At 41.8% G+C, this 24397-nt stretch overlaps 1 protein-coding gene across 1 annotated transcript in view; it reads left to right on the forward strand.

Annotated features, from left to right (window-relative positions):
• Positions 1-24397, forward strand: part of LOC113566377 (cerebellar degeneration-related protein 2-like) — a 91390-nt gene that overhangs the window by 24492 nt on the left and 42501 nt on the right. The window contains exon 3 of the mRNA XM_026991677.1: positions 23042-23154. Within this exon, the coding sequence (XP_026847478.1) occupies positions 23042-23154 (113 nt within the window). The remainder of the gene's footprint in view (positions 1-23041; positions 23155-24397) is intronic.

Consider the following 24397-nt stretch of genomic DNA (forward strand, 5'->3'; position numbering starts at 1 on the left):
ACCCATTCTGAGGAAAGCTACTCTGGTCATCCGTACCCAGACGGTTTACCAAGGTCATAAGGCATTTTCAGTCCGTTGATAAATTAATGTTCTTTACTTCATGATCTTCGACTAGTTAAGCCGGTGTTTTTACCGGGTTCAGACGGGGATCCAGGTTGTGCACTCAGGTACTGCGCCGAGGCACTGTGTGGACCCTGCTTAAATTATTCACCCTGTCCATTGATTATTCTTGCTTCCCTCCGATCTGGAAGAAATCGTTTATAATTCCTCTCCATAAAAAAGCTAGCAAGTATGACGCAAAATCTCTTTGCGTGCCTCTCTTAAAACTGTTCAACCTCTCTCTCGAGCTTGGTGATTTTCCCACCGTCTCACAGTGGACGGTGCTGTACGGAAATGGTGGCCAAAATACTGCCCGTGCGAATATCAATACGGAATTTTAAAATTATCTTTATAAAATATTTACAAATTATAAATCAAACAATTGTTATGCGGGGACAACTCGGGACGCTTTTAAAGGAGGAAGAATATTGAATAAAGACTAAAAATAGATAGAAACATTTTTTCTAATTTAATTTCAGAAATTAATTTTTATTGAATTTTATTGAACGAAAAATAAAAATAATAACAAATATTGAATGATGTGAAATGAGTTAAATTAATTAAGTTAATCAAAAACAGATTTGAAAAGAATAGATTTATTTTTGTTTTTGAAGTTTTTTGTTTGTTTTCGTTGCCCAGTTAAAAATGGATCCGAGCTCTACAATAATCTGTTTAACAAATCTGTATTTGTTGCTACACGTGAGATCTTCCGAGTGTGATGGATTCGATACATTTTTATATCCTTATTCCTAGACTCAGCAGCTTCTTCGGAGGGCTCTCCAATCGATACTAAAGCATGTTTAATGACGTCAGGAGAATGACGTCTTTAAACTGCTGTGGTAGATCTTCATAAACTTTGTTAGCTTTATCAGGAAATTAGCCTTTATTTAAGCACCACTTATCAAAAAATGAATGCGAGAAAGCATACATAGAAAGCATATAAATAAATATTTATAGGCCAAGCGTTCAAAAAAATTAACAATAAGCCTATAAGATAAATACATTGAGAAACAAGAAAACAAAACAAATAAAATCGCAAAGCATATACAAAAAAACAAAAAGATAACATAAAACTTCCACGAAAAAACGGTAAAAAGTCAACTAGGCCGCCTTAGCTAAATGCATATATCGCAAACACGGGCAAAAACGGGCAGCTGATATTCATAGCTAAAAATATTAAAACAATACAAAATTTGTATACATAAGTCTGAACTTAGCCAGAGAAGGGGTCCCAACTTTTATTTTAGCTAAAGTAACAATATTAAGGTAACAACAACACAGACAATAACATATGGAACAGTTTATTATTAAAACAAAACTACAGCACATTATATCGTAAACACAGTTTTATTGCATAGTAAATACCTTTTAATATTCATTTTAAATTGCAATATTACTAGTCGCGTATATATAATTTTTTTATATCTTCAAATCGAGAGCTCACTCTGTAAAAAATTCAACTGCACAGTCCACATGCATTTTTGGTCTCTGTTGTGAAATCCTCGATACGAGATTTCAATGTTGAGCAGAAATGCTCTGGGGAATCTTTGCGTTTAATAATGTACTACACGATATAGACAATTCGAGATTTATTCATTTGGACTTCAATCAACTTAAACTTTAAACGTAATTCGCGTATAGAGTACAATGTAATGGGTAATACGGGTTTAAGTACGGCCGGCTGCAACTGCTAATTGTCGTTGTGATTTCGTCGACACGCAAACGAAGACTCTTCTTGGTGATCGGAGACGAGGTTACGCCGCCCTAGCATGAAACGATGCCGTTCTCCGAGTGGGCAATTGCAGTTAGAGCGCTCTCACTCTCTTTGTAGTTTAACCCTTAGAAAACCGTCCATGCCGCCCCCAATACTGGGACCAGTATTAGAAACCAACGGATGTCACATGTGAATGCTCTGTGAATAAAGAAAGTGTTCGTTATGGTACATGTATGGTCGAATGGAGCTAGCAACGGTGGTAGGATTATTCTGAGGTCTGTGGCAACGGTAGCCGACATAGTTTAGAGACCGATCGTTTGTATACGCCTGATGCTGTTTTAACAGTTGCGACTCTGACTAAACTGTCAGCTCCAGGGTGAACTTCTATTATCCTTCCCAGTTTCCACTCGTTGGGTGGCAGTCGGTCATCCTTGACAATTACGAGATCGCTGACTTGTAGATTGTCGGTTTCATGTCGCCACTTTGGACGGGCTTGAAGATGTGATAGCCAATCCGAACTCCAACGCTTCCAAAATTGCCGGATCATTTTCTGTCCTTCCAGAAATTGGACTGTGAGTGGAACATCCCTTGTCGTTACATCCGGCGGAGCTAATAATGACTCTCCAATAAGAAAATGTGCCGGGGTGAGGACAGCTAGGTCCTCCGGCTCCGCGCTTAGTGGACATAAAGGCCTGGAATTTAAACAGGCTTCAATTTGTGTTAGCACGGTAGCAAGTTGTTCGTAGGTCATTTTATGTCCTGAAAAGGCTCGATAGAGATGTGTTTTGACAGACTTTACATTTGCCTCCCAAAGGCCTCCGAAATTAGGACTATGCGGTGGATTAAAATGCCATTGGACGTTTCGGCGGCTAAAGCAGGTATTACAGTTGTGGGTAGCTCTCGTTTCAAATGTATTTGCCAGGTTTGAAGAGCCCGGTGGGCACCAATGAAGTTCGTGCCGCAATCGCTATACATGTGTTGACAGTAACCCCGACGCGCGATGAAACGTTGTAGGGCCATGAGAAAGTGTTCGGTGGTTAAGCCCGTGACCGCTTCAAGATGAATTGCCTTTGTAGCCAAACAGATGAAAACTGCGATATACGCCTTGTAGTTTGTGTGTCCACGGAATCTGGATGCTTGAATTTCGAACGCGCCTGTATAGTCCACTCCGGTGGCGATGAATGCACGAGTTGGCGGATTGACTCTATGTAGGGGAAGATCGGCCATCAATTGTGCTGCTGGTTTCGGTCGGTGACGAAAACATCGGACGCATTGTCGAAGAATGCGTTTGACAGTTTGTTTTCCGTTGACTATCCAGAATTTGTGTCGAATAGTGGCCAGCGTTAATTCGGTGCCGCCGTGGAGTGCGAGACGGTGGGCATTACGCACGACGAGATCGGTAAAATGATGATGATTGGGAATGATCATTGGTTGTCGCTGGCTTATTGGAAGGTGCATTGCATTTATCAGTCGACCTCTGACTCGTAGAATTTGTTGGTCATCTAGAAATGGGGATAATTGACACAGCTTGTGTGTGCCCGATAGTGTCTTGTTTCCCTTCAACCTCAATATTTCTGTCGCGTAGACCTCCTGTTGAATGCTGCGAACGAGATGAATTTAAGCGTTATCGAGCTCCTGCACACTCAGTGGTCCAGACAGTTTGTCCCCTTTGGCTTGAATGTTATGTATAAACCGTAGAATATATGCCATGACTGATATTAACTTGTCGTATGAGGACGAGTTTTGGATGAAGGCTTCTGGAGCCTCCGAGACTTGCACAGCATTTTGGAACAAAACTGATGGTTTCTCCTCGATTATAGTCCTGTCGATGTCCTGACTGGGAACTCCGTTTGCAGGCCATTGGCTTTCCGGCTGTTGTAGCCATGATGGTCCAGACCACCATAATGGATGTACTGCTAACTCTTGTGGTGTTAAGCCACGAGTTGCGCAGTCCGCTGGGTTTACCGCAGTAGGTACGTGTCTCTACTGAGTTGATGTACTATGCTCCAAAATCTGTCCAACGCGATTTGCCACAAAGGTTTGCCATCGGTGGGGATCTCCATTTATCCAAAACAAAACGATAGTAGCATCTGACCAATAGAAGGTTGCCATAGGTGGTCCTGCAGTGCGCAGTTGGTTCCGGATCCATTTTGCCAGTTTAACTGCCAGCAGCGCACCCGAAAGCTCGACTCGTGGAATTGTGATCGGTTTCGTGGGTGTGACTCGACTGCGTGCAGCTAGCAAATGAGTTTGAATCATTCCGTTTGGTAGCTCTGCACGAATATATGCACATGCTGCATACGCCAGTGATGATCCATCGCAGAAAACATGTAGCTGTAATGACGCAAGCTCGTGGATGTTGAAGCGCAGCCATCGTGGTACTTGAATTTGCTCGACATATGGCAAGTTCTGTATGAATCCCTGCCATCTATCAAGCAGTTCGGTTGGAAGCGGTTCATCCCAGTCCAGTTGTGCTAGGCTGCCATCGTTGCGTTTGATGCGGGCCATCCAGGAGTCCTTGAGTATCGCCTTCGCGGTCATGACACAGGGCGTGATGAAACCTAATGGGTCGTACAGTCGGGCGACTGTGGAAAGTAAAGAACGTTTAGTATGTGCGCGACTGATTTCAAAATTTATCTTGAACCCAAAATAGTCTTGATGTGGATGCCAATAGAGGCCTAAGGTTTTAACGGGATCTTGGTATTCAAACTCTAATAGTGTCTTATGAGATAAATGGTCTGGAGGTATGTCTTGTAGCAGAGAAGCGTCATTCGCAGACCACTTTCGAAGTTCCATTCCTGCTGATCGTAAGGCTCCGATCAATTGATTTTGAATTTCTAATGCTCCTTCGCGAGTGGAAGCTCCGCTTTGTACGTCATCAACGTATATTTCGTGTCGAAGGACCCTTTCCGCGAGTGGATATCGGTCGCTTTCATCCTGCGCCAGTTGATGTATGACGCGAATGGCTGTGTAAGGAGCTGAAGCAGTTCCAAACGTAACTGTGTTGAGATAATACTCAGCTACTTGGTTGTGTTCGTCATGCCAAAAGATGCGTTGATATTGCGAATCCTCTGCGTTCATGTCAATGCATCTATACATCTTCTGAATGTCGGCAGCAAAAACAAAACGATGGAAACGCCAATTCAGGACCACGCCGGCTAGATCGTTTTGGAGCGCTGGTCCGGTGCATAGGACGTCATTGAGCGATTTTCCGTTTGACGTTTTACAGGAGGCGTCATATACTACTCTAACCTTCGTAGTGACACTTTCCTCTTTGAATACTGCGTGATGAGGCAAGGTGCAACATGTGGACTCGATTCCATTCTCCTTGCTAATGATGCAATGCTGCTGCTCCTTGGTTGTTACTTTGGTCACCTGGCCTAGTTGGAAGTACTCATTCATGACTTCCGAATATTTGGCTTGCAGCTCCGGCTGCCTTTGGAATCTTCGTTGAAGCATTTGGAATCGATTCATCGCGATTTGACGTGATTTGCCTAGCACCTGCGAAGGGTCAAACAAACGCTTAAGTGGTAGCCGTACCAAATACTTGCCGTTTCGTTGACGGATGTAAGTTCGTTTAAAATGTTCCTCGCACCATCGCTCTTCTGGTGTGAGCTGTTTTGCAGAACCGAGATGCTCCATTTCGAAGAATTTCTGGACGAGATTCTCTAGCCTGTTGTGGTGACATCTAATGGTGACAGCGTGTGAGCGTGTACAAGTGGCTCGACCAAAGACTATCCAGCCAAGCTGGGTGTGCTGTGCAATTGGTTGGTTCTCCTTTCCTCTGCGGATATCTGAAAGCAGGATCTGTGGGATTACGTCCGCTCCCAGCAGAAGATCAATCCGTTGTGGTTTGTAGAACCCGGGATCGGCGAGTTCTATTCCGTTCAAATGAGGACATTGCTGCAATTTAATGGATTTTGAAGGTAATTGCGATGTAAGCGTTTTAAGTATAAACGCAGTATCAATGGTAGTACAAAACTGCGAAGTACAAGAACTTAATGACAATTCTGTAGTGTAGGTACACCTGTTCTTGGAGGTGGTCCCAACTCCAGCGATTTCTGCCGAAATTGGATGCCGCTTGAGGTTGAGAGCCTGCACTGTGTGCTCTGTAATGAGGGTTCCTTCCGAGCCTGAATCCACTAACGCACGTACCACAGCTGATTGGCCAGTGTGGGGGTTGTGGATTGTGACCAGGGCAGTGGCCAGAAGGACAGTGCTGGGTCCGTGATGCGTTGCCGTAGCGGAGACTAGTTGCGCAGAGTGTGTTCTCACAGACGAGTCGGTCGCTGCAGACTGTGGATGACCACCGGAACTAGTGTTGGGAACCCCTGGGAGAGGCTGTGCCGCGCTCTGAGTAGGAAGTGGGGTCCTAGCGTAGAGTTGCGTAGGTGTAGCCCTGCCAGATGAGTCGCTCGTTGTATACTGCCAGGAGTTACCGGAACGAGCGCTGTGGGAGGCTGCGTGAGGCTGTGTTGCCACCTGAGCAGGAGTTGGGAAGTGCAGCAGTGTATGGTGTCTTTGACCACACTGCGTGCAGTTCCTTTTACTGGTACATTTTGAAAGTGCATGGGAACGGCTCAGACAGTTGAGGCATGCCTTTGCATGATCGACGATGGCTTTCCTTGCAAAGCAGTCCTTGGACAAAAGGTCCGGGCAATGCCGAAGATTGTGACTGTCGCTACAGTGAGGGCAGCGAGTGTGTTCGGCAACCGCAGTCTTGGCGTGGAAACTGTTGCCCTTGTATGTTACGTTGCCAACTGCCTTCTTCGGGTGCCTTTGATTGACAGGCTGCGGCACAGGTGTCCGCGTCGTGGAGTGGCCTCGATTTTCGAACACATCGATGCTGACGAGACGGTCGTTGAGAAATGATTGTAGCTGAGAAAACGTGGCAAGTTCGGCAGAGCTTCCGAGATGGAGCTCCCAAGCTTGCAGGGTCGGGCTTGGCAGTCTGGAAGTGAGATGATGAGCCATCCAATGCTGAACATCTAGATTCTTGAAAGCATTGAGACAAACCGTCGCAACATTAAGCATATGTTTTATATCAGCAGACTGCTCCTTTGTCAACTGTGGCAAGTCATACAAACCGTTCATATGGTACATAAACTGCAGCCGTTTGTTGTCGTATCGCTTGAGGACGAGACTCCAAGCTGTTGCATAGTTATTTCCCGCAAGCGCCATCTGCTGAATATCCTCGTCGCGATCCGAGGGAAGAGCTTGCTTCAGGAAATGAAACCTTTGGACGTCGGACAGTTTCTGGTTGTTATGGATGAGTTGAACAAATGCATCGTGAAATGCCGGCCAATCCACAAACTTGCCTGTAAATGTCGGTACAGATAGCTTGGGCAATTGCACTGATGATACCGATGGATTTGCTGGCTCTGGATTCTGCTGTACCGGTGGTGCTCTTGGACATACATTTTCGTAGGCCTCTGATATGATGCTGAATGCCGTTGTATAGTCTTCATCAAAGCGAAAGGCCACTTCGCTAGACACATAACTATGCGTACTTGGACAACGAAGTATTAGCAAACGTTGATGATTTTGCTCAAATTCACCTAAGAACCGTTGCAAAGTTTGTAAGCGCGTTTGAAAATAAGCTTTTGTTTTCCGATCTGCGCCATCCTTTCTGAAATTACGCACCGTTTGATTAACCCTCGCAATGAGATTTGTCTGAATAACACTGAGATTGTCGATCTCCACCTGAGGATCGGCTTCGAGATCGTGGGACTCGGCTGTTGACATGTTGCTGTTATATGTGTATGTACCTTTCTCACCCTTAGTTGCACTCTCTTTGACCTTGTACAAAATACCCACAACGAAACACTTACTCTGGTACTCGGGAGTGCTTCTCTTTGCTTAAAGCGTAGCTTAAGAGAACTTGCGAGTCGTTGTTGTTGGTGCTGTCCGAGCGGAGAGCAGAAACTGTGCGACTGTGAGCGTTGAGTTGAGGCCTTGTGTCTAGAGATGATGTGCAGCAACAGAACGCTCGTTGGTCTCTTGGTTTCTGCTTTGCACGAGAGAGAGAGAGGCTGCTGTCTAACCGTCGGCTTGAGTTGCCTTTTGTGTGCTGCAGTGAGGCTACTGTCCAGGCGCAGAGCTATCGTCTGGTCTTCTTTGTCCCTGCTTCGTGCGAGAGATAGCGGCTGTTGGATAAACCGTTGGTTTGCGGTGTGTTTGCCGTTTACAGTTGCAGCCGATAAAATATGATTTTATTTGTACATTTAACTGAACGCGGAACGAGGTAGAATCATATGCGGATAGTACGAATTAAACGCGGTTCCCCTCATGGGCCACCAAAATGTTGTGAAATCCTCGATACGAGATTTCAATGTTGAGCAGAAATGCTCTGGGGAATCTTTGCGTTTAATAATGTACTACACGATATAGACAATTCGAGATTTATTCATTTGGACTTCAATCAACTTAAACTTTAAACGTAATTCGCGTATAGAGTACAATGTAATGGGTAATACGGGTTTAAGCACGGCCGGCTGCAACTGCTAATTGTCGTTGTGATTTCGTCGACACGCAAACGAAGACTCTTCTTGGTGATCGGAGACGAGGTTACGCCGCCCTAGCATGAAACGATGCGGTTCTCCGAGTGGGCAATTGCAGTTAGAGCGCTCTCACTCTCTTTGTAGTTTAACCCTTAGAAAACCGTCCGTTCGAGCTTTTCGTTATGTGCACGATTGGAATAAAGCAAAAACGAAATCACCGATTAATAACGTATTCATTTTAGAAATAGTGAAGACACATTTGGAAGCAAAATTTAAACTTTGATTTTTTTCCTAATGGCCTATGAAACCGTCCATTGTGCGTCTGGAAAGAATATAGACGTCGTCAAATGACCACCTCTTTATAAACCTCTGTGAGCCCCTTTTACCATAGGTTAGGTTAGGTTAGGTTGAGGCGGCTGCCGGGCTCGTTAGGAGTCCGTAACACTTAGGCCGGTTTCGGCCCGTTGTGATACCGCTTAGGATCTTCCCTTCCTGCGTAGTGAGACTTCCTATCAGCAATTATCCCATCCAGACGCTCTCACAAAGTTCGCGATCTTCCTGGGACATAGTTAGGACATCTCCCTTATACCATGGACGACGGAAAAATCTTATTGTATCTTATACCCTGTTACACGTGTACGTGAGCGGATATATAAAATGCGATTTGCATCACTCTACTTGTTCTGCCACGCAACAAAAAAATGTTCTTAATTAAATGCTAATTTATACGAGGGTTATTTCGGGTATTGGCAATACTAATGCCAATATGTAAAATCTGAAAACGCCACAATTAACTTTGTCATTTTTAAGCACATACATATGTACATATTGTTTTTTGTTTTGTTTACAATCAGTTCAAAAAATTCACTTTGCAAAAAATTGAAAAATTTTTAGATATTTTTCGTTGGATTATTTTTCACAACTTTGACGTAAATTATCCCAACAAGAATGTGTTGATGAACTTAGTTCTTTGTATGGCGCGAAAGCACTATTAAAAACGACAGATTATCGCTGGCTTGCAGAATTTAATCGTGGTCGTAGGCCATGACGAATCCCGTTAAGGTCGTCCGAAATCAGCTGTTATTTATTTGTGCTACACGACAGCACACACCTCAAACCACAAAACATCGATGGTGTAGGTGAACTGATAGAACAAGATCGACACGTGACATATCGTGAGATAGAGGCAGAATTGCACATTAGTTCCATTTAATACGTTCCATTTTGCATGAACACTTAGTTGTAAAAAAGGTTTGTTCTTGCTGGATACTCCATAACTTATCAATCTCTCAAAATAAGACTCGCGTCGATTGGAGTAAGGAAAGTCTTAAAAACTTCGACCGTGGTCTTCAAAAGTCGTTTTTAAAATCGTGATAGGTGATAAATGATGGATATATCCGTATGAGCCGGAAACTAAACAGCAATTAACCGTGTGGGTGTTCCAAGATGAGCCAAATCCAACAGAAGTTGTTAGAGCACGAAGCACTTTGAAGAAAAAGGTCGCCTGTTTCTTGGGAGAATGGATCAATTCCGAATGGTACACGACCATTTTTTTCCGGAGGTCTCTGTAGAAATTCGCAAAATCAACTGCCGGAGAATTATTCTCCATCATGACAAGTCGAGCTCTTACACATCCCGACAATCAGGTTCATTTTTAAGCAGTCAAAAAATCGAATTGATGACTCATCCTCCCTACAGTCCTGACTTGGCACCCAATGACTTCTTTTAATTCCGTCACATAAAAAAAACCTGCGTGGTCAACGGTTTACGAGCGCCGAAGAAGCAGTTAAAGAGTTCTAAACCCATGTTTTGGAGGTATCTCAAAAGGATTGGAAAACTTCTATGAGCAATGGTTCGAACGAATGCCCTCGTATCTGGACTTTTGGCAAATAATTTTTTTAGTTCCCGGTGGCAGAGGCGTGAGCCTAGACAACGGGACACAGAAAACTACCGGATCAGTTGGGCATGTGTACGTAGGAACGAAAAAACGGAGAACGGTCGGAATAACCGATAAAATGCCGTCGCCGAAAAGGAGGGCGTGAAAAGTGGATGTCACTCGTATATATATAGATCTATTTATATCATAGCTCGCAAACAACGGTCAACACTTTTTCCCTTTGCTGTCTCGTCACTGACAAAACAGAAAAAGACCACGCAGACACGGTCTCTCACTGAGCAGAACACTTTTTGTCTCGTCGCTTGTGTTATGTGTTTCGTGTTTGCGGTTGAGCCCGACTCTCGATCGTGTCTCAAAATAACAACTTAGAGAGACACTTGGTCAAGCGCTCACAGCAAAAGTGTCTTTAGATGAGCAGAACCAAAAAGTGTCTGAGTAAACGAACATTTTAAGCTCCAATAGTCAAACCGTATAGAATTCAGAAAAATTGATCGTTGCCATAAGCATCACACGTACAAGCACGCATACATACGCAAAAGAAACTTTTTTCGTTCGCCGGCGACAAGATGCTTAGTGAAAAACAGGAACAAAAGAGAAGTGAAAAAATCTGTCTTTGCTTGAGCGAAGAGCGAGTTGAGCAAAAACAGATTTGATCGGGTCTTTTCAGTCCCTCTTCTCAATGTGTCCGTCAATGAGAGGTTTTTATCAGACACGCCGAAAGTGTCAACCGTTATTTGCGAGGTCTGATTTATATACATGTGTATTAAAACTCGCATAAAGTCACTTTCTTTTCGTGGACGTTGACATGCAATGACTGCATCTTTCAAAAGGCGATGCAGTTACTGCACCGTCAAGTGGCCCGTGTGACACCAGCAGAAGGCTGTTACGCGCGGATCCCAGGCAAAACGCAGCCCTCCTCCTCCGCCCAACCGACCGAGGGGCGCTGCCGCATGACGCGCGGTGGATGGAATTATAATCCGAGCATAAGACCCTAAACGGTTCATGCAAGGAAAAATTCAATCTACAAAGTGGAAGGAACAACGGTATAAAATTTCTAGTCAGTCTAATAGGAATCGTGAAGTTTATGCGGCTCAACAGATCAGGGCTGTCTATGTCACCCCTGATCAAGTTGTGCATAAATATCACACCAAGCATTTTTCTACGGTTAACTAAGGATGGAAGGTTTACTAATAGTAGTCTACTAGAGTAAGATGGGAGTCTTACTCCCGCATCCCAGTTAAGGCTCTTCGTTTCCTTCTCTTCCATGTCGGCTCTCTTTGCTGCGTGGCCGTAGTAGGCGTCTCTCTTTCGTGTTGTCTCTTCGCTGCTAATAAGCAAAACGCCTCACTATTTTGGGGTTTTCTTAGCCTATTTCTTATTTTAATTGGGGAAAGTAAGGATTCATTGTTCGTTGTCTAAGTAATACTAATTATAATAGAAGTAATAAGAATCGGATAAACAGTGATAATGAAATAATGAAATTAGATAACAAGCCGTCGGGGCGGTCCCTCCAGGGGATGGTGTCGTGATCAGTGTTGTGGAGGCTTATGCCTTCACAGCTCAATGATATAAGAACTACCTATCTCGATGCAAGATAAGTTTTCTCAGGACCCTAAAAAGTTTTACTGCTTCATAAACAGTAAGCGTAGAACGTCCGCATACACATCCTCGTTTTCAATTCGTAATGCGTCGGCAAATAATGATCAGGGAATTGTCGATCTTTTTGCCCAATTTTTCCAGACGACCCATTCTGAGGAAAGCTACTCTGGTCATCCGTACCCAGACGGTTTACCAAGGTCATAAGGCATTTTCAGTCCGTTGATAAATTAATGTTCTTTACTTCATGATCTTCGACTAGTTAAGCCGGTGTTTTTACCGGGTTCAGACGGGGATCCAGGTTGTGCACTCAGGTACTGCGCCGAGGCACTGTGTGGACCCTGCTTAAATTATTCACCCTGTCCATTGATTATTCTTGCTTCCCTCCGATCTGGAAGAAATCGTTTATAATTCCTCTCCATAAAAAAGCTAGCAAGTATGACGCAAAATCTCTTTGCGTGTCTTCCCACCGTCTCACAGTGGACGGTGCTGTACGGAAATGGTGGCCAAAATACTGCCCGTGCGAATATCAATACGGAATTTTGAAATTATCTTTATAAAATATTTACAAATTATAAATCAAACAATTGTTATGCGGGGACAACTCGGGACGCTTTTAAAGGAGGAAGAATATTGAATAAAGACTAAAAATAGATAGAAACATTTTTTCTAATTTAATTTCAGAAATTAATTTTTATTGAATTTTATTGAACGAAAAATAAAAATAATAACAAATATTGAATGATGTGAAATGAGTTAAATTAATTAAGTTAATCAAAAACAGATTTGAAAAGAATAGATTTATTTTTGTTTTTGAAGTTTTTTGTTTGTTTTCGTTGCCCAGTTAAAAATGGATCCGAGCTCTACAATAATCTGTTTAACAAATCTGTATTTGTTGCTACACGTGAGATCTTCCGAGTGTGATGGATTCGATACATTTTTATATCCTTATTCCTAGACTCAGCAGCTTCTTCGGAGGGCTCTCCAATCGATACTAAAGCATGTTTAATGACGTCAGGAGAATGACGTCTTTAAACTGCTGTGGTAGATCTTCATAAACTTTGTTAGCTTTATCAGGAAATTAGTCTTTATTTAAGCACCACTTATCAAAAAATGAATGCGAGAAAGCATACATAGAAAGCATATAAATAAATATTTATAGGCCAAGCGTTCAAAAAAATTAACAATAAGCCTATAAGATAAATACATTGAGAAACAAGAAAACAAAACAAATAAAATCGCAAAGCATATACAAAAAAACAAAAAGATAACATAAAACTTCCACGAAAAAACGGTAAAAAGTCAACTAGGCCGCCTTAGCTAAATGCATATATCGCAAACACGGGCAAAAACGGGCAGCTGATATTCATAGCTAAAAATATTAAAACAATACAAAATTTGTATACATAAGTCTGAACTTAGCCAGAGAAGGGGTCCCAACTTTTATTTTAGCTAAAGTAACAATATTAAGGTAACAACAACACAGACAATAACATATGGAACAGTTTATTATTAAAACAAAACTACAGCACATTATATCGTAAACACAGTTGTATTGCATAGTAAATACCTTTTAATATTCATTTTAAATTGCAATATTACTAGTCGCGTATATATAATTTTTTTATATCTTCAAATCGAGAGCTCACTCTGTAAAAAATTCAACTGCACAGTCCACATGCATTTTTGGTCTCTCTTTTCGAGCTTTTCGTTATGTGCACGATTGGAATAAAGCAAAAACGAAATCACCGATTAATAACATATTCATTTTAGAAATAGTGAAGACACATTTGGAAGCAAAATTTACACTTTGATTTTTTTCCTAATGGCCTATGAAACCGTCCATTGTGCGTCTGGAAAGAATATAGACGTCGTCAAATGACCACCTCTTTATAAACCTCTGTGAGCCCCTTTTACCATAGGTTAGGTTAGGTTAGGTTGAGGCGGCTGCCGGGCTCGTTAGGAGTCCGTAACACTTAGGCCGGTTTCGGCCCGTTGTGATACCGCTTAGGATCTTCCCTTCCTGCGTAGTGAGACTTCCTATCAGCAATTATCCCATCCAGACGCTCTCACAAAGTTCGCGATCTTCCTGGGACATAGTTAGGACATCTCCCTTATACCATGGACGACGGAAAAATCTTATTGTATCTTATACCCTGTTACACGTGTACGTGAGCGGATATATAAAACGCGATTTGCATCACTCTACTTGTTCTGCCACGCAACAAAAAAATGTTCTTAATTAAATGCTAATTTATACGAGGGTTATTTCGGGTATTGGCAATACTAATGCCAATATGTAAAATCTGAAAACGCCACAATTAACTTTGTCATTTTTAAGCACATACATATGTACATATTGTCTTTTGTTTTGTTTACAATCAGTTCAAAAAATTCACTTTGCAAAAAATTGAAATATTTTTAGATATTTTTCGTTGGATTATTTTTCACAACTTTGACGTAAATTATCCCAACAAGAATGTGTTGATGAACTTAGTTCTTTGTATGGCGCGAAAGCACCATTAAAAACGACAGATTATCGCTGGTTTGCAGAATTTAATCGTGGTCGTAGGCCATGACGAATCCCGTTAAGGTCGTCCAAAATCAGCTGTTATTTATTTGTGCTACACGACAGCACACACCTCAAACCACAAAACATCGATGGTGTAGGTGAACTGATAGAACAAGATCGACACGTGACATATCGTGAGATAGAGGCAGAATTGCACATTAGTTCCATTTAATACGTTCCATTTTGCATGAACACTTAGTTGTAAAAAAGGTTTGTTCTTGCTGGATACTCCATAACTTATCAATCTCTCAAAAAAAGGCTCGCGTCGATTGGAGTAAGGAAATTCTTAAAAACTTCGACCGTGGTCTTCAAAAGTCGTTTTTAAAATCGTGATAGGTGATGAATGATGGATATATGCGTATGAGCCGGAAAATAAACAGCAATTAACCGTGTGGGTGTTCCAAGATGAGCCAAATCCAATAGAAGTTGTTCGAGCACGAAGCACTTTGAAGCAATTGGTCGCCTGTTTCTTCGGCAGAATGGGTCATGTGGCCATTGTTCTGCTAGAGCAACGTAGGACTGTCAATTCTGAGTGGTACACGACCATTTTTTTGCCGGAGGTCTTCGGAGAAATTCGAACATGAATCATTCTCCATCATGACAAGGCGAGCTCTCACATATCTCGACAATCAGGTCAATATTTAAACAGTCAAAACATCGAAATGAGAGTTCCGAGAGATCCGAAATTCTGAGATATACGTTTTATAGTGACATCTTAAAGGAGTGTGTGTACCAAATTTGGTTACTCTAGCCTTAATAGTCTCTGAGATTTGTGGTTGCCTCAGATTTTCGTCCTTTGCGGGGGCGGAAGGGGGTGTGGCGAAATTTTGACACAAAATGGTCAAGGTCCGATATCACAGGAGTGTGGATACCAAATTTGGTTGCTCTAGCTCTTATGGGTTCTGAGATCCTTGAACTCATATTTTGCAATTGGCAAAACCGACCATGAAACCTGTGTGTTAGAGTGAGACAGAGCGAGAAAGAGTGAAATTGTTTTCGTGATTCTGGCTGTAATAATTATACGATCTGGTTCAGATGTTGCACTCTAGAAGATATAGTCATCTTCTACGATTCTGCGTTTTTAGTTTTCTCGTATCTTTAAAATTGTGGATGCCACAGATTTTCGCCCTTTGTGGGGGCGGAAGTGGGCGGGGCAAAGTTTTGAAATATTTTTGGAGCAGTGACATATCACAGAAGTCTGGATCCAAAACATCGTTGCTCTAGCTCTTATAGTCTTTGAGCATTAGGCGCTGAAGGGGACGGACAGACGGACAGACGGACGGACGGACAGACAGACAGGGCTCAATCGACTCGGCTATTGATGCTGATCAAGAATATATATACTTTATAGGGTCGGAAACGATTCCTTCTGGGCGTTACACACATCCACTTTTACCACAAATCTAATATACCCCAATACTCATTTTGAGTATCGGGTATAATAAAAACGTGGAGGATGACAATATCTTCTAGAGTGTAAAATCTGAACCAGATCGTATAATTATTATAGCCAGAATCAAGAAAAAAAATTCCATTCCTTCTCGCTCTGTGTCTGTCATACACACAGGTTTAATGGTCAGTTTTGCCAATTGCAAAATATGAGTTCAAGGATCTCAGAACCTATAAAAGCCAGAACAACCAAATTTGGTATCCACACTCCTGTGATATCGGACCTTGACCGTTTTGTGTCACAATTTCGCCCCACCCCCTTCCGCTCCCACAAAGGACGAAAATCTGTTGCATCTACAATATTTGCAGAATAATAGAGAATGACCATATCTATCCGGTTGCTGAATCTGCATCAGATCAGATTATTTTTATAGCCAAAAGGAACAAATCAATTTGCAGTGGCTACGCAGCGTTTGCAGTGGTCAACGATTTACGAACGCCGAAGAAACAGTTGAAGAGTTAAAAAACCATGTTTTGAAGGTGTCTCATGAAGATGATCATGAGGGGGAATATATTGAAAAACATTAAAACCATTTTCATTTAAAAATTGTTGTTCGTATTTCCTCTTTCCGAAATAAAAATAGCAACCTACGTAGCGAACAATTTTAAGATGTCCAGGCGAACATTTTCCGCCTTAGAGACAATAATTAAGCAGATTTTTGATTTTATCATGTTTATTTTTGTATTTTAACAATTCTTTAAGAGGTTTTTTTTATACCCGATACTCAAAATGAGTATTGGGGTATATTAGATTTGTGGTAAAAGTGGATGTGTGTAACGCCCAGAAGGAATCGTTTCCGACCCTATAAAGTATATATATTCTTGATCAGCATCAATAGCCGAGTCGATTGAGCCCTGTCTGTCTGTCCGTCCGTCCGTCTGTCCGTCTGTCCGTCCCCTTCAGCGCCTAATGCTCAAAGACTATAAGAGCTAGAGCAACGATGTTTTGGATCCAGACTTCTGTGATATGTCACTGCTACAAAAATATTTCAAAACTTCGCCCCGCCCACTTCCGCCCCCACAAAGGACGAAAATCTGTGGCATCCACATTTTTAAAGATACGATAAAACCAAAAACGCAGAATCGTAGAGAATGACCATATCTTTTAGACTGCAGAATCTGAATTGGATCGTATTATTATTATAGCCAGCATCAAGAAAACAATTTCATTTTTTCTCGCCCTGTCTCTCTCTAACACACAGGTAGCATAGGCGGCTTTGCTTAGAGTAAAACATTAGCGCCTAGATCTCAGAGACTATAAAAGCTAGAGCAACCAAATTTGGTATCCACTCTCCTAATATATCGGACCGAGACGAGTTTGTTTCAAAATTTCGCCACACCCCCTTCCGCCCCCGCAAAGGATGCAAATCTGGGGATATTCACAAATCTCAGAGACTATTAAAGCTAGAGTAACCAAATTTGGTATCCGCACTTCTGTTAGATCTCACTATAAAACCTTTATCTCAAAATTTCGCCCCACCCCCTTCCGCCCACACAAAGGACGAAAATCTGTTGCATCCACAATATTGCAGATTTGAGAAAACTAAAAACGCAGAATCATAGATAACGACCATATCTATCAGATTGCTGAATCTGAATCAGATCAGATCATTTTTATAGCCAAAGGAAACAAATCAATTTGCAGTGGCTACGCAGCGCGTGACGTCTCGCTCAGACTGATTTTTTGTCTCTCTCGCACGCACTCTTTGTCGTGTCGTTTAATATTAGCGGCGTCTGCCGGAGGAGAGCCATACTGACTTAGTATCGGGTATAACCGTAGAGTTGCGGTGTCCGCAGCAACTCACAACGTTCCCCCTCGTTTTTTTTTATATTCGAGGAAGATTATCACGACAGTTTCTATGAGAGCTAGACATGCATTCAAAATAAACATGAAAATACCACTACAATTATTAATTACTAATTACTAGAAAGGTGTGTAAGGATTAGTAATTTAATAAGAGAAAGAGAATTAGTGGTGGATATGATATGGTAGAGGGAATTATAATTCGAGCATAAGACCCTAAACGGTTCATGCAAGGAATAATTCGATCTACAAAGTGAAAGGAACAACGGTATAAAATTTCGAGTAAGTCTAATAGGAATCGTGAAGTTTATGCGGCTCAACAGATCAGCGCTGTCTATTTCACCCCTGATCAAGTTGTGCATAAAAATCAGACCAAGCATTTTTCTACGGCTATCTTAGGATGGGAGATTTACTAATAGCAGTCCACTAAAAAGTTTTTCTGTACTGATTCTATACTGTCCTGGTGTACTTTGTACTGAGGGCACCATACACAGGAGCCGTATTCTAAGATCGGACGAACAAGCGAGGTATAGAGAGTCTTTGTTATATAGGGGTCGTCAAATTACTTTGACCACCTCTTTATAAACTCAAGCACGCCCAAGGCCTTATTTACCATGGTAGAAATGTGTTTAGAAAACTTAAACTTGGGGTCTAACATAACACCAAGATCATCCACCAGGGTAATTCTCTCAAGAGAACCACCAAATAGGGTGTAGGGAGCCAACAAAGGGCTAGAACGATGAAATGTCATAACTTTGCATTTCGCAGCATTAAGCTGTAACAAGTTTGCACAACACCATGACTGAAAGCTATTGAGATCGGATTGCAAGCGAGAATGAAATGAAATGTCCTTGTACTGGACACAGAGTTTAACATCATCCGCATACATAAGTACTCGAGAGTATGTTAATACTGAAGGCAAGTCATTAATAAAGAGTGTGAAGAGTAAGGGGCCTAGATGGCTGCCCTGTGGTACTCTTGAAGAAACCTTTACTGGTAAAGAGAGTTTTTGAAGAGGACTCTTTGAGACCTAGAACAAAGATAGCTAGAAATCCATATCAGGAGGTTGGGCGGAAACCCTAAAAGGTCAAGTTTATGTGCTAAAAGGGAATGGTTTACACAGTCGAATGCTTTACTAAAGTCGGTGTAAATAACATCCGTCTGTAAGTTACCTTGAAAGCCTTTAATAATGAAAGAGGTAAACTCTAACAAGTTCGTGCTGGTTGATCGCCGCCTTATAAATCCATGCTGAGTGGGAGATATAAGTGACTTGCAAAGATGTTGCAAGTGTGGAGTTAATACCTTCTCAAACATTTTGGGAATAGCGGATAACTTTGCTATACCTCTATAATTATTTGCATCAGACTTGCTACCTTTTTTATGGAGAGGAATTATAAACGATTCCTTCCAGATCGGGGGGAAGCAAGAGGAATCAATGGACAGGGTGAATAGTTTAAGCAAAGGTCAACACAGGGCCTCGGCGCAGTACCTGAGTAAACTACCGGCTTAACTAGTCGAAGATCATGAAGTAGGGAACATTCATTTAACAAAGGAACTGAAAATGCCGTTCGACCTCGGTAAACCGTATGGGTACGGATGACCAGAGTAGCTTTCCTCAGAATAGGTGGTTTGGAGGAATTGGGCAAAAAGATCGGCAATTGCATAATATTTGGACGTTGACATGCAATGACGGCATCTTTCAAGAGGCGATGCAGTTACTGCACCGTCAAGTGGCCCGTGTGACACCAGCAGAAGGCTGTTACGCGCGGATCCCAGGCAAAACGCAGCCCTCCTCCCGCCCAACCGACCGAGGGGCGCTGCCGCATGACGCGCGGTGCGTAGCCGAACCAAACGCGAACAGGCAAGAAAGATTGCTATTAGACTAACAATCGAGGAAAATTAGCACTAAACTTACTAAGAAACTAAGCATGCAATCAAAATACAAATACCACTGCAGTTACTAAATAATAGAAAGGTGTGTAAGGATTAATAATTTAATAAGAGGAAGAGAATTAGTGTTGGATATAATAAGGTAGAGGGAATTATAATCCGAGCATAAGACCCTAAACGGTTCATGCAAGGAATAATTCGATCTACAAAGTGGAAGGAACAACGGTATAAAATTTCTAGTCAGTCTAATAGGAATCGTGAAGTTTATGCGGCTCAACAGATCAGGGCTGTCTATGTCACCCCTGATCAAGTTGTGCATAAATATCACACCAAGCATTTTTCTACGGTTAACTTAGGATGGAAGGTTTACTAATAGTAGTCTACTAGAGTAAGATGGGAGTCTTACACCCGCATCCCAGTTAAGGCCCCGCAGAGCAAAGAGTAAAAAGTTTTTCTGTACTGATTCTATACGGTCCTGGTGTACTTTGTACTGAGGGCACCATACACAGGAGCCGTATTCTAAGATCGGACGAACAAGCGAGGTATAGAGAGTCTTTGTAATATAGGGGTCGTCAAACTCCTTTGACCACCTCTTTATAAACCCAAGCACGCCCATGGCCTTATTTACCATGGTAGAAATGTGTTCCGAAAACTTTAACTTGGGGTCTAACATAACACCCAGATCATCCACCAGGGTAATTCTCTCAAGAGAACCACCAAATAGGGTGTAGGGAGCCAACCAAAGGGCTAGAACGATGAAATGTCATAACTTTGCATTTCGCAGCATTAAGCTGTAACAAGTTTGCACAACACCATGACTGAAAGCTATTGAGATCGGATTGCAAGCGAGAATGAAATGAAATGTCCTTGTACTGGGCACAGAGTTTAACATCATCCGCATACATAAGTACTCGAGAGTATGTTAATACTGAAGGCAAGTCATTAATAAAGAGTGTGAAGGGGCCTAGATGTAGCTTTCCTCAGAATAGGTGGTTTGGAAAAACTGGGCAAAAAGATCGGCAATTGCCTGATCATTATTTGCCGACGTATTACAAAATGATAGCGAGGATGGGTGTGCGGACGTTCTACGCTTACTGTTTACGAAGCAGTAAAACTGTTTAGGGTCCTGAGAAAAACGTATCCTGCAACGAGATAGGTAGTTCTTATAGCATTGAGCATTAAGAACTGAAAAGTTTGACCGAGCTATTACATAACGAGAGTGAGTAGTAGGAGAGCCCACTTCTTGAAATTTTTTATAAGATCTTGATTTAAGTTTTTTAGACTGGATAACTCTTTGGTAAACCAAGGGGGTTTTTCAGATCTAATCGGACAAGAAAGCGGGTCACAAGAATCAAAAAATGTGCCAAGAGCATTGTAAAAAGTTTTTGTGCCTTGTATGACATCAGTGCACAAGTACAGGCTAGCGTGCTTGGACCGACACTGTATATCATCTACACAGCAGATATACCGACAAACAGTCTTACAACAACTCGCTCAAAGTGCCTTACAAGAGCAACACTTATCAACTCATCTCGTGGCCTTAAATAAAATGGCTAGCAGACTGATGCATGCATGTAAACGAGCAAAAGTGCGAAATATGTCACCGTTACCCTAAACAAAACGAGGGGGAACGTTGTGAGTTGCTGCGGAGACCGCAACTCTACATTTATACCCGATACTTAGTCAGTATGGCTCTCCTCCGGCAGACGCTGCTAATATTGAACGACACGACAAAGAGTGCGTGCGAGAGAGACAGAAAATCAGTCTGAGCGTGACGTCGGGCGCTGCGTAGCCAGTGCAAATTGATTTGTTCCCTTTGGCTATAAAAATGATCTGATCCAAATTCAGCAACCTGATAGATATGATCATTATCTATGATTCTGCGTTTTTAGTTTTCTCGAATGTGCAATATTGTGGATGCAACAGATTTTCGTCCTTTGTGGGGGCAGAAGGGGGTGGGGCGAAATTCTGAGATATACGTTTTATAGTGAGATCTAACAGGAGTGCGGATACCAAATTTGGTTACTCTAACGTTAATAGTCTCTGAGATTTGTGAATATCCCCAGATTTTCGTCCTTTGCGGGGGCGGAAGGGGGTGTGGCGAAATTTTGAAACAAACTCGTCTCGGTCCGATATCTTAGGAGTGTGGATACAAAATTTGGTTGCTCTAGCTTTAATAGTCTCTGAGATCTAGGCGTTAATGTTTTACTCTAACCAAAGCCTATGTTACGTGTGTAGGCTTCGGTGTAGCTCGGTCAAACTTTTCAGTTCTTAATGCTCAATGCTATAAGAACTACCTATCTACAATCTGATAGATGTGGTCATTGTCTATGATTCTGCGTTTTTAGTTTTCTCGAATGTGCAATATTGTGGATGCCCCAGATTTTCGTCCTTTGCGGGGGCAGAAGGGGGTGGGGCGAAATTCTGAGATATACGTTTTATAGTAAGATCTAACAGAAGTGCGGATACCAAATTTGGTTATTCTAGCCTTAATGGTCTCTGAGATTTGTGGATGCCCCAGATTTTCGTCCTTTGCGGGGGCGGAAGTGGGTGTGGCGAAATTTGGACACGAAACGGTCAAGGTCCGATATCACAGGAGTATGGATACCAAATTTGGTTACTCTGGCTCTTATAGGTTCTGAGATCCTTGAACTCATATTTTGCAATTGGCAAAACCGACCATGAAACCTGTGTGTTAGAGAGAGACAGAGCGAGAAAAAATGAAATTGTGTTTTTGATTCTGGCTATAATAATTATACGATCTGGTTGAGATTTTACGCTCTAGAACATATAGTCTTCCTCTACGTTTCTGTGTTTTGGTTTTATCGTATCTTTAAAAATGTGAATGCTACAGATTTTCGTCCTTTGTGGGGGCGGAAGTGGGCGCTGCAAAGTTTTGAAATATTTTTGTAGCAGTGACATATCACAGAAGTCTGGATCCAAAACATCGTTGCTCTAGCTCTTATAGTCTTTGAGCATTAGGCGCTGAAGGGGACGGACGGACAGACGGACGGACGGACGGACGGACGGACGGACGGACGGACGGACAGATGGGCAGACAGACAGGGCTCAATCGACTCGGCTATTGATGCTGATCAAGAATATATATACTTTACGATTATATATTATATATACATACGATTCCTTCTGGATACTCATTTTGAGTATCGGGTATAAAAAATCCAAACAAAAAAGCACGAATATATATCAAACGCGTACACGTTTCTGTTTTGATTCAAAATTCAAATAATGATTCACGTTTTGAAAAACTCAGCCGGTGCCTGTGACACCCAGCCTACTGTGCTGACGTTTCTATCATTTGACCACACGGGAACGCGGTCGAACGGGATAAAATCCTATCCTCCCCACCCATTTTCAGCCAAATCGGTTAAGCCGTTCTTGAGTTATAAATGGCGTAACTAATACGAACTGCTTTTATATATATACATTTTTTGTTTACAAATTCGTGACTTGAAACTCTCTCTTATGAGCCAAATAACTTTTCTTGGATTCTTTGCAGATTTGCAGCTTGCTGCCGAGCTTGGAAAAACGTTACTAGAACGAAACAAGGAGCTAGAAATATTTCTAAAGGAATATAAATGCAAGGGGGATGAGCAGGAGCGTGAAATAGTGGTATGATTTTTCTATCTATAAAATTAAAAAAAAAAAAGGTTTTCTTTTATCCAATGCTAAAAGAGTACAGATGTATATTATATTCGTGGAAATGTAGCCAGAAGGAAGCATTTCTGACCGCAAATTTGTATATATTCTTAATCATCATTAATGAAAGAGTGGATATAGACAGGTCTGCAAATCCGTCCTGATGAGCGCCTAGATCTCAAAGAGCTAGAGCAGATGTGTGCCTCCTGTGATCATAAAAACACAGGTGTATTTCAAATTTGTTCCATGCCCCAAAAGCGAAAATCTATGGCATCCGCAGTTTTCAAAATACGAGAACCTATATATTTAATATGAGAATTATTGTTATTACTGTCCGGACAATCATGGACAGTAAACTTAAGCTGCAAAGTGTTAGGGCTCGCGCACACTGTAGCTGAAAGCGGAGCTGAAATCAAAGCTGAAAGCTCAGCTGATCTGAGAGCTTTTCTCAGGCAGAATCAGCTTGCAGGTGCGTACATTGTCGGCTGATCTGATTGCTGAAAGCTGAAAACCACTGCCTCCCTTTGTCTATCTCCTTAAGTGGCATCAATAGATAGCATTATAATTATTATTATTATATTGTTAATGAATTATTACTTCACAGCACGTACAGTAGCCAGACGGAAGTTTTCTTGGTTTTATTTTTAAATTACGTGTATTTTAACCATATTTCCGTTGAGTTTTTATTCGTATTACTTTTATTTTACGAATTATTATTACTTTTTTCAATTATTATTTATTTTGTATAATAATAAACATTGTGATGTCTTTCGAGCGTTTGCTGTACTTGAGGACATAGTATATTATATTTATTATTGACATATGAAAATGGTAAATAATAAAACTTTTTTGCCCAATTTATCACCTTCCAGAAATTTTAGACATAAAACTATTATTCAAATATTTTTAATAAGCCCGCTTATTTCCCAGCGCTGGGTTAACCGTAATTTCGCTTAACAATGTTTTGCAGCCCATTTTCGATCACTTATGAACCAATACACTTGAACAAAATCAGCAATCAGCTTGCTGAAAAAACAAACATGCTTGATCGATCAAACTAAGCTGAGCTGATTTCAGCCCTTAGGGCTCGCGCACACTGTAGCTGAAAGCGGAGCTGAAAGCGGAGGAGCGTGCTTTTTCAGCTTTCAGCTCAGCTCAGTCTGCAATGTGCGCACTTGCACCGGTGCAGTGTGTTTGTTTTTTCAGAGCTTATAAA

This window comes from Drosophila persimilis, unplaced genomic scaffold, assembly GCF_003286085.1.
Source record: "Drosophila persimilis strain 14011-0111.01,24,50 unplaced genomic scaffold, DperRS2 tig00000677-arrow-arrow-pilon, whole genome shotgun sequence".
Classification (NCBI taxonomy): Eukaryota; Metazoa; Arthropoda; class Insecta; order Diptera; family Drosophilidae; genus Drosophila; species Drosophila persimilis.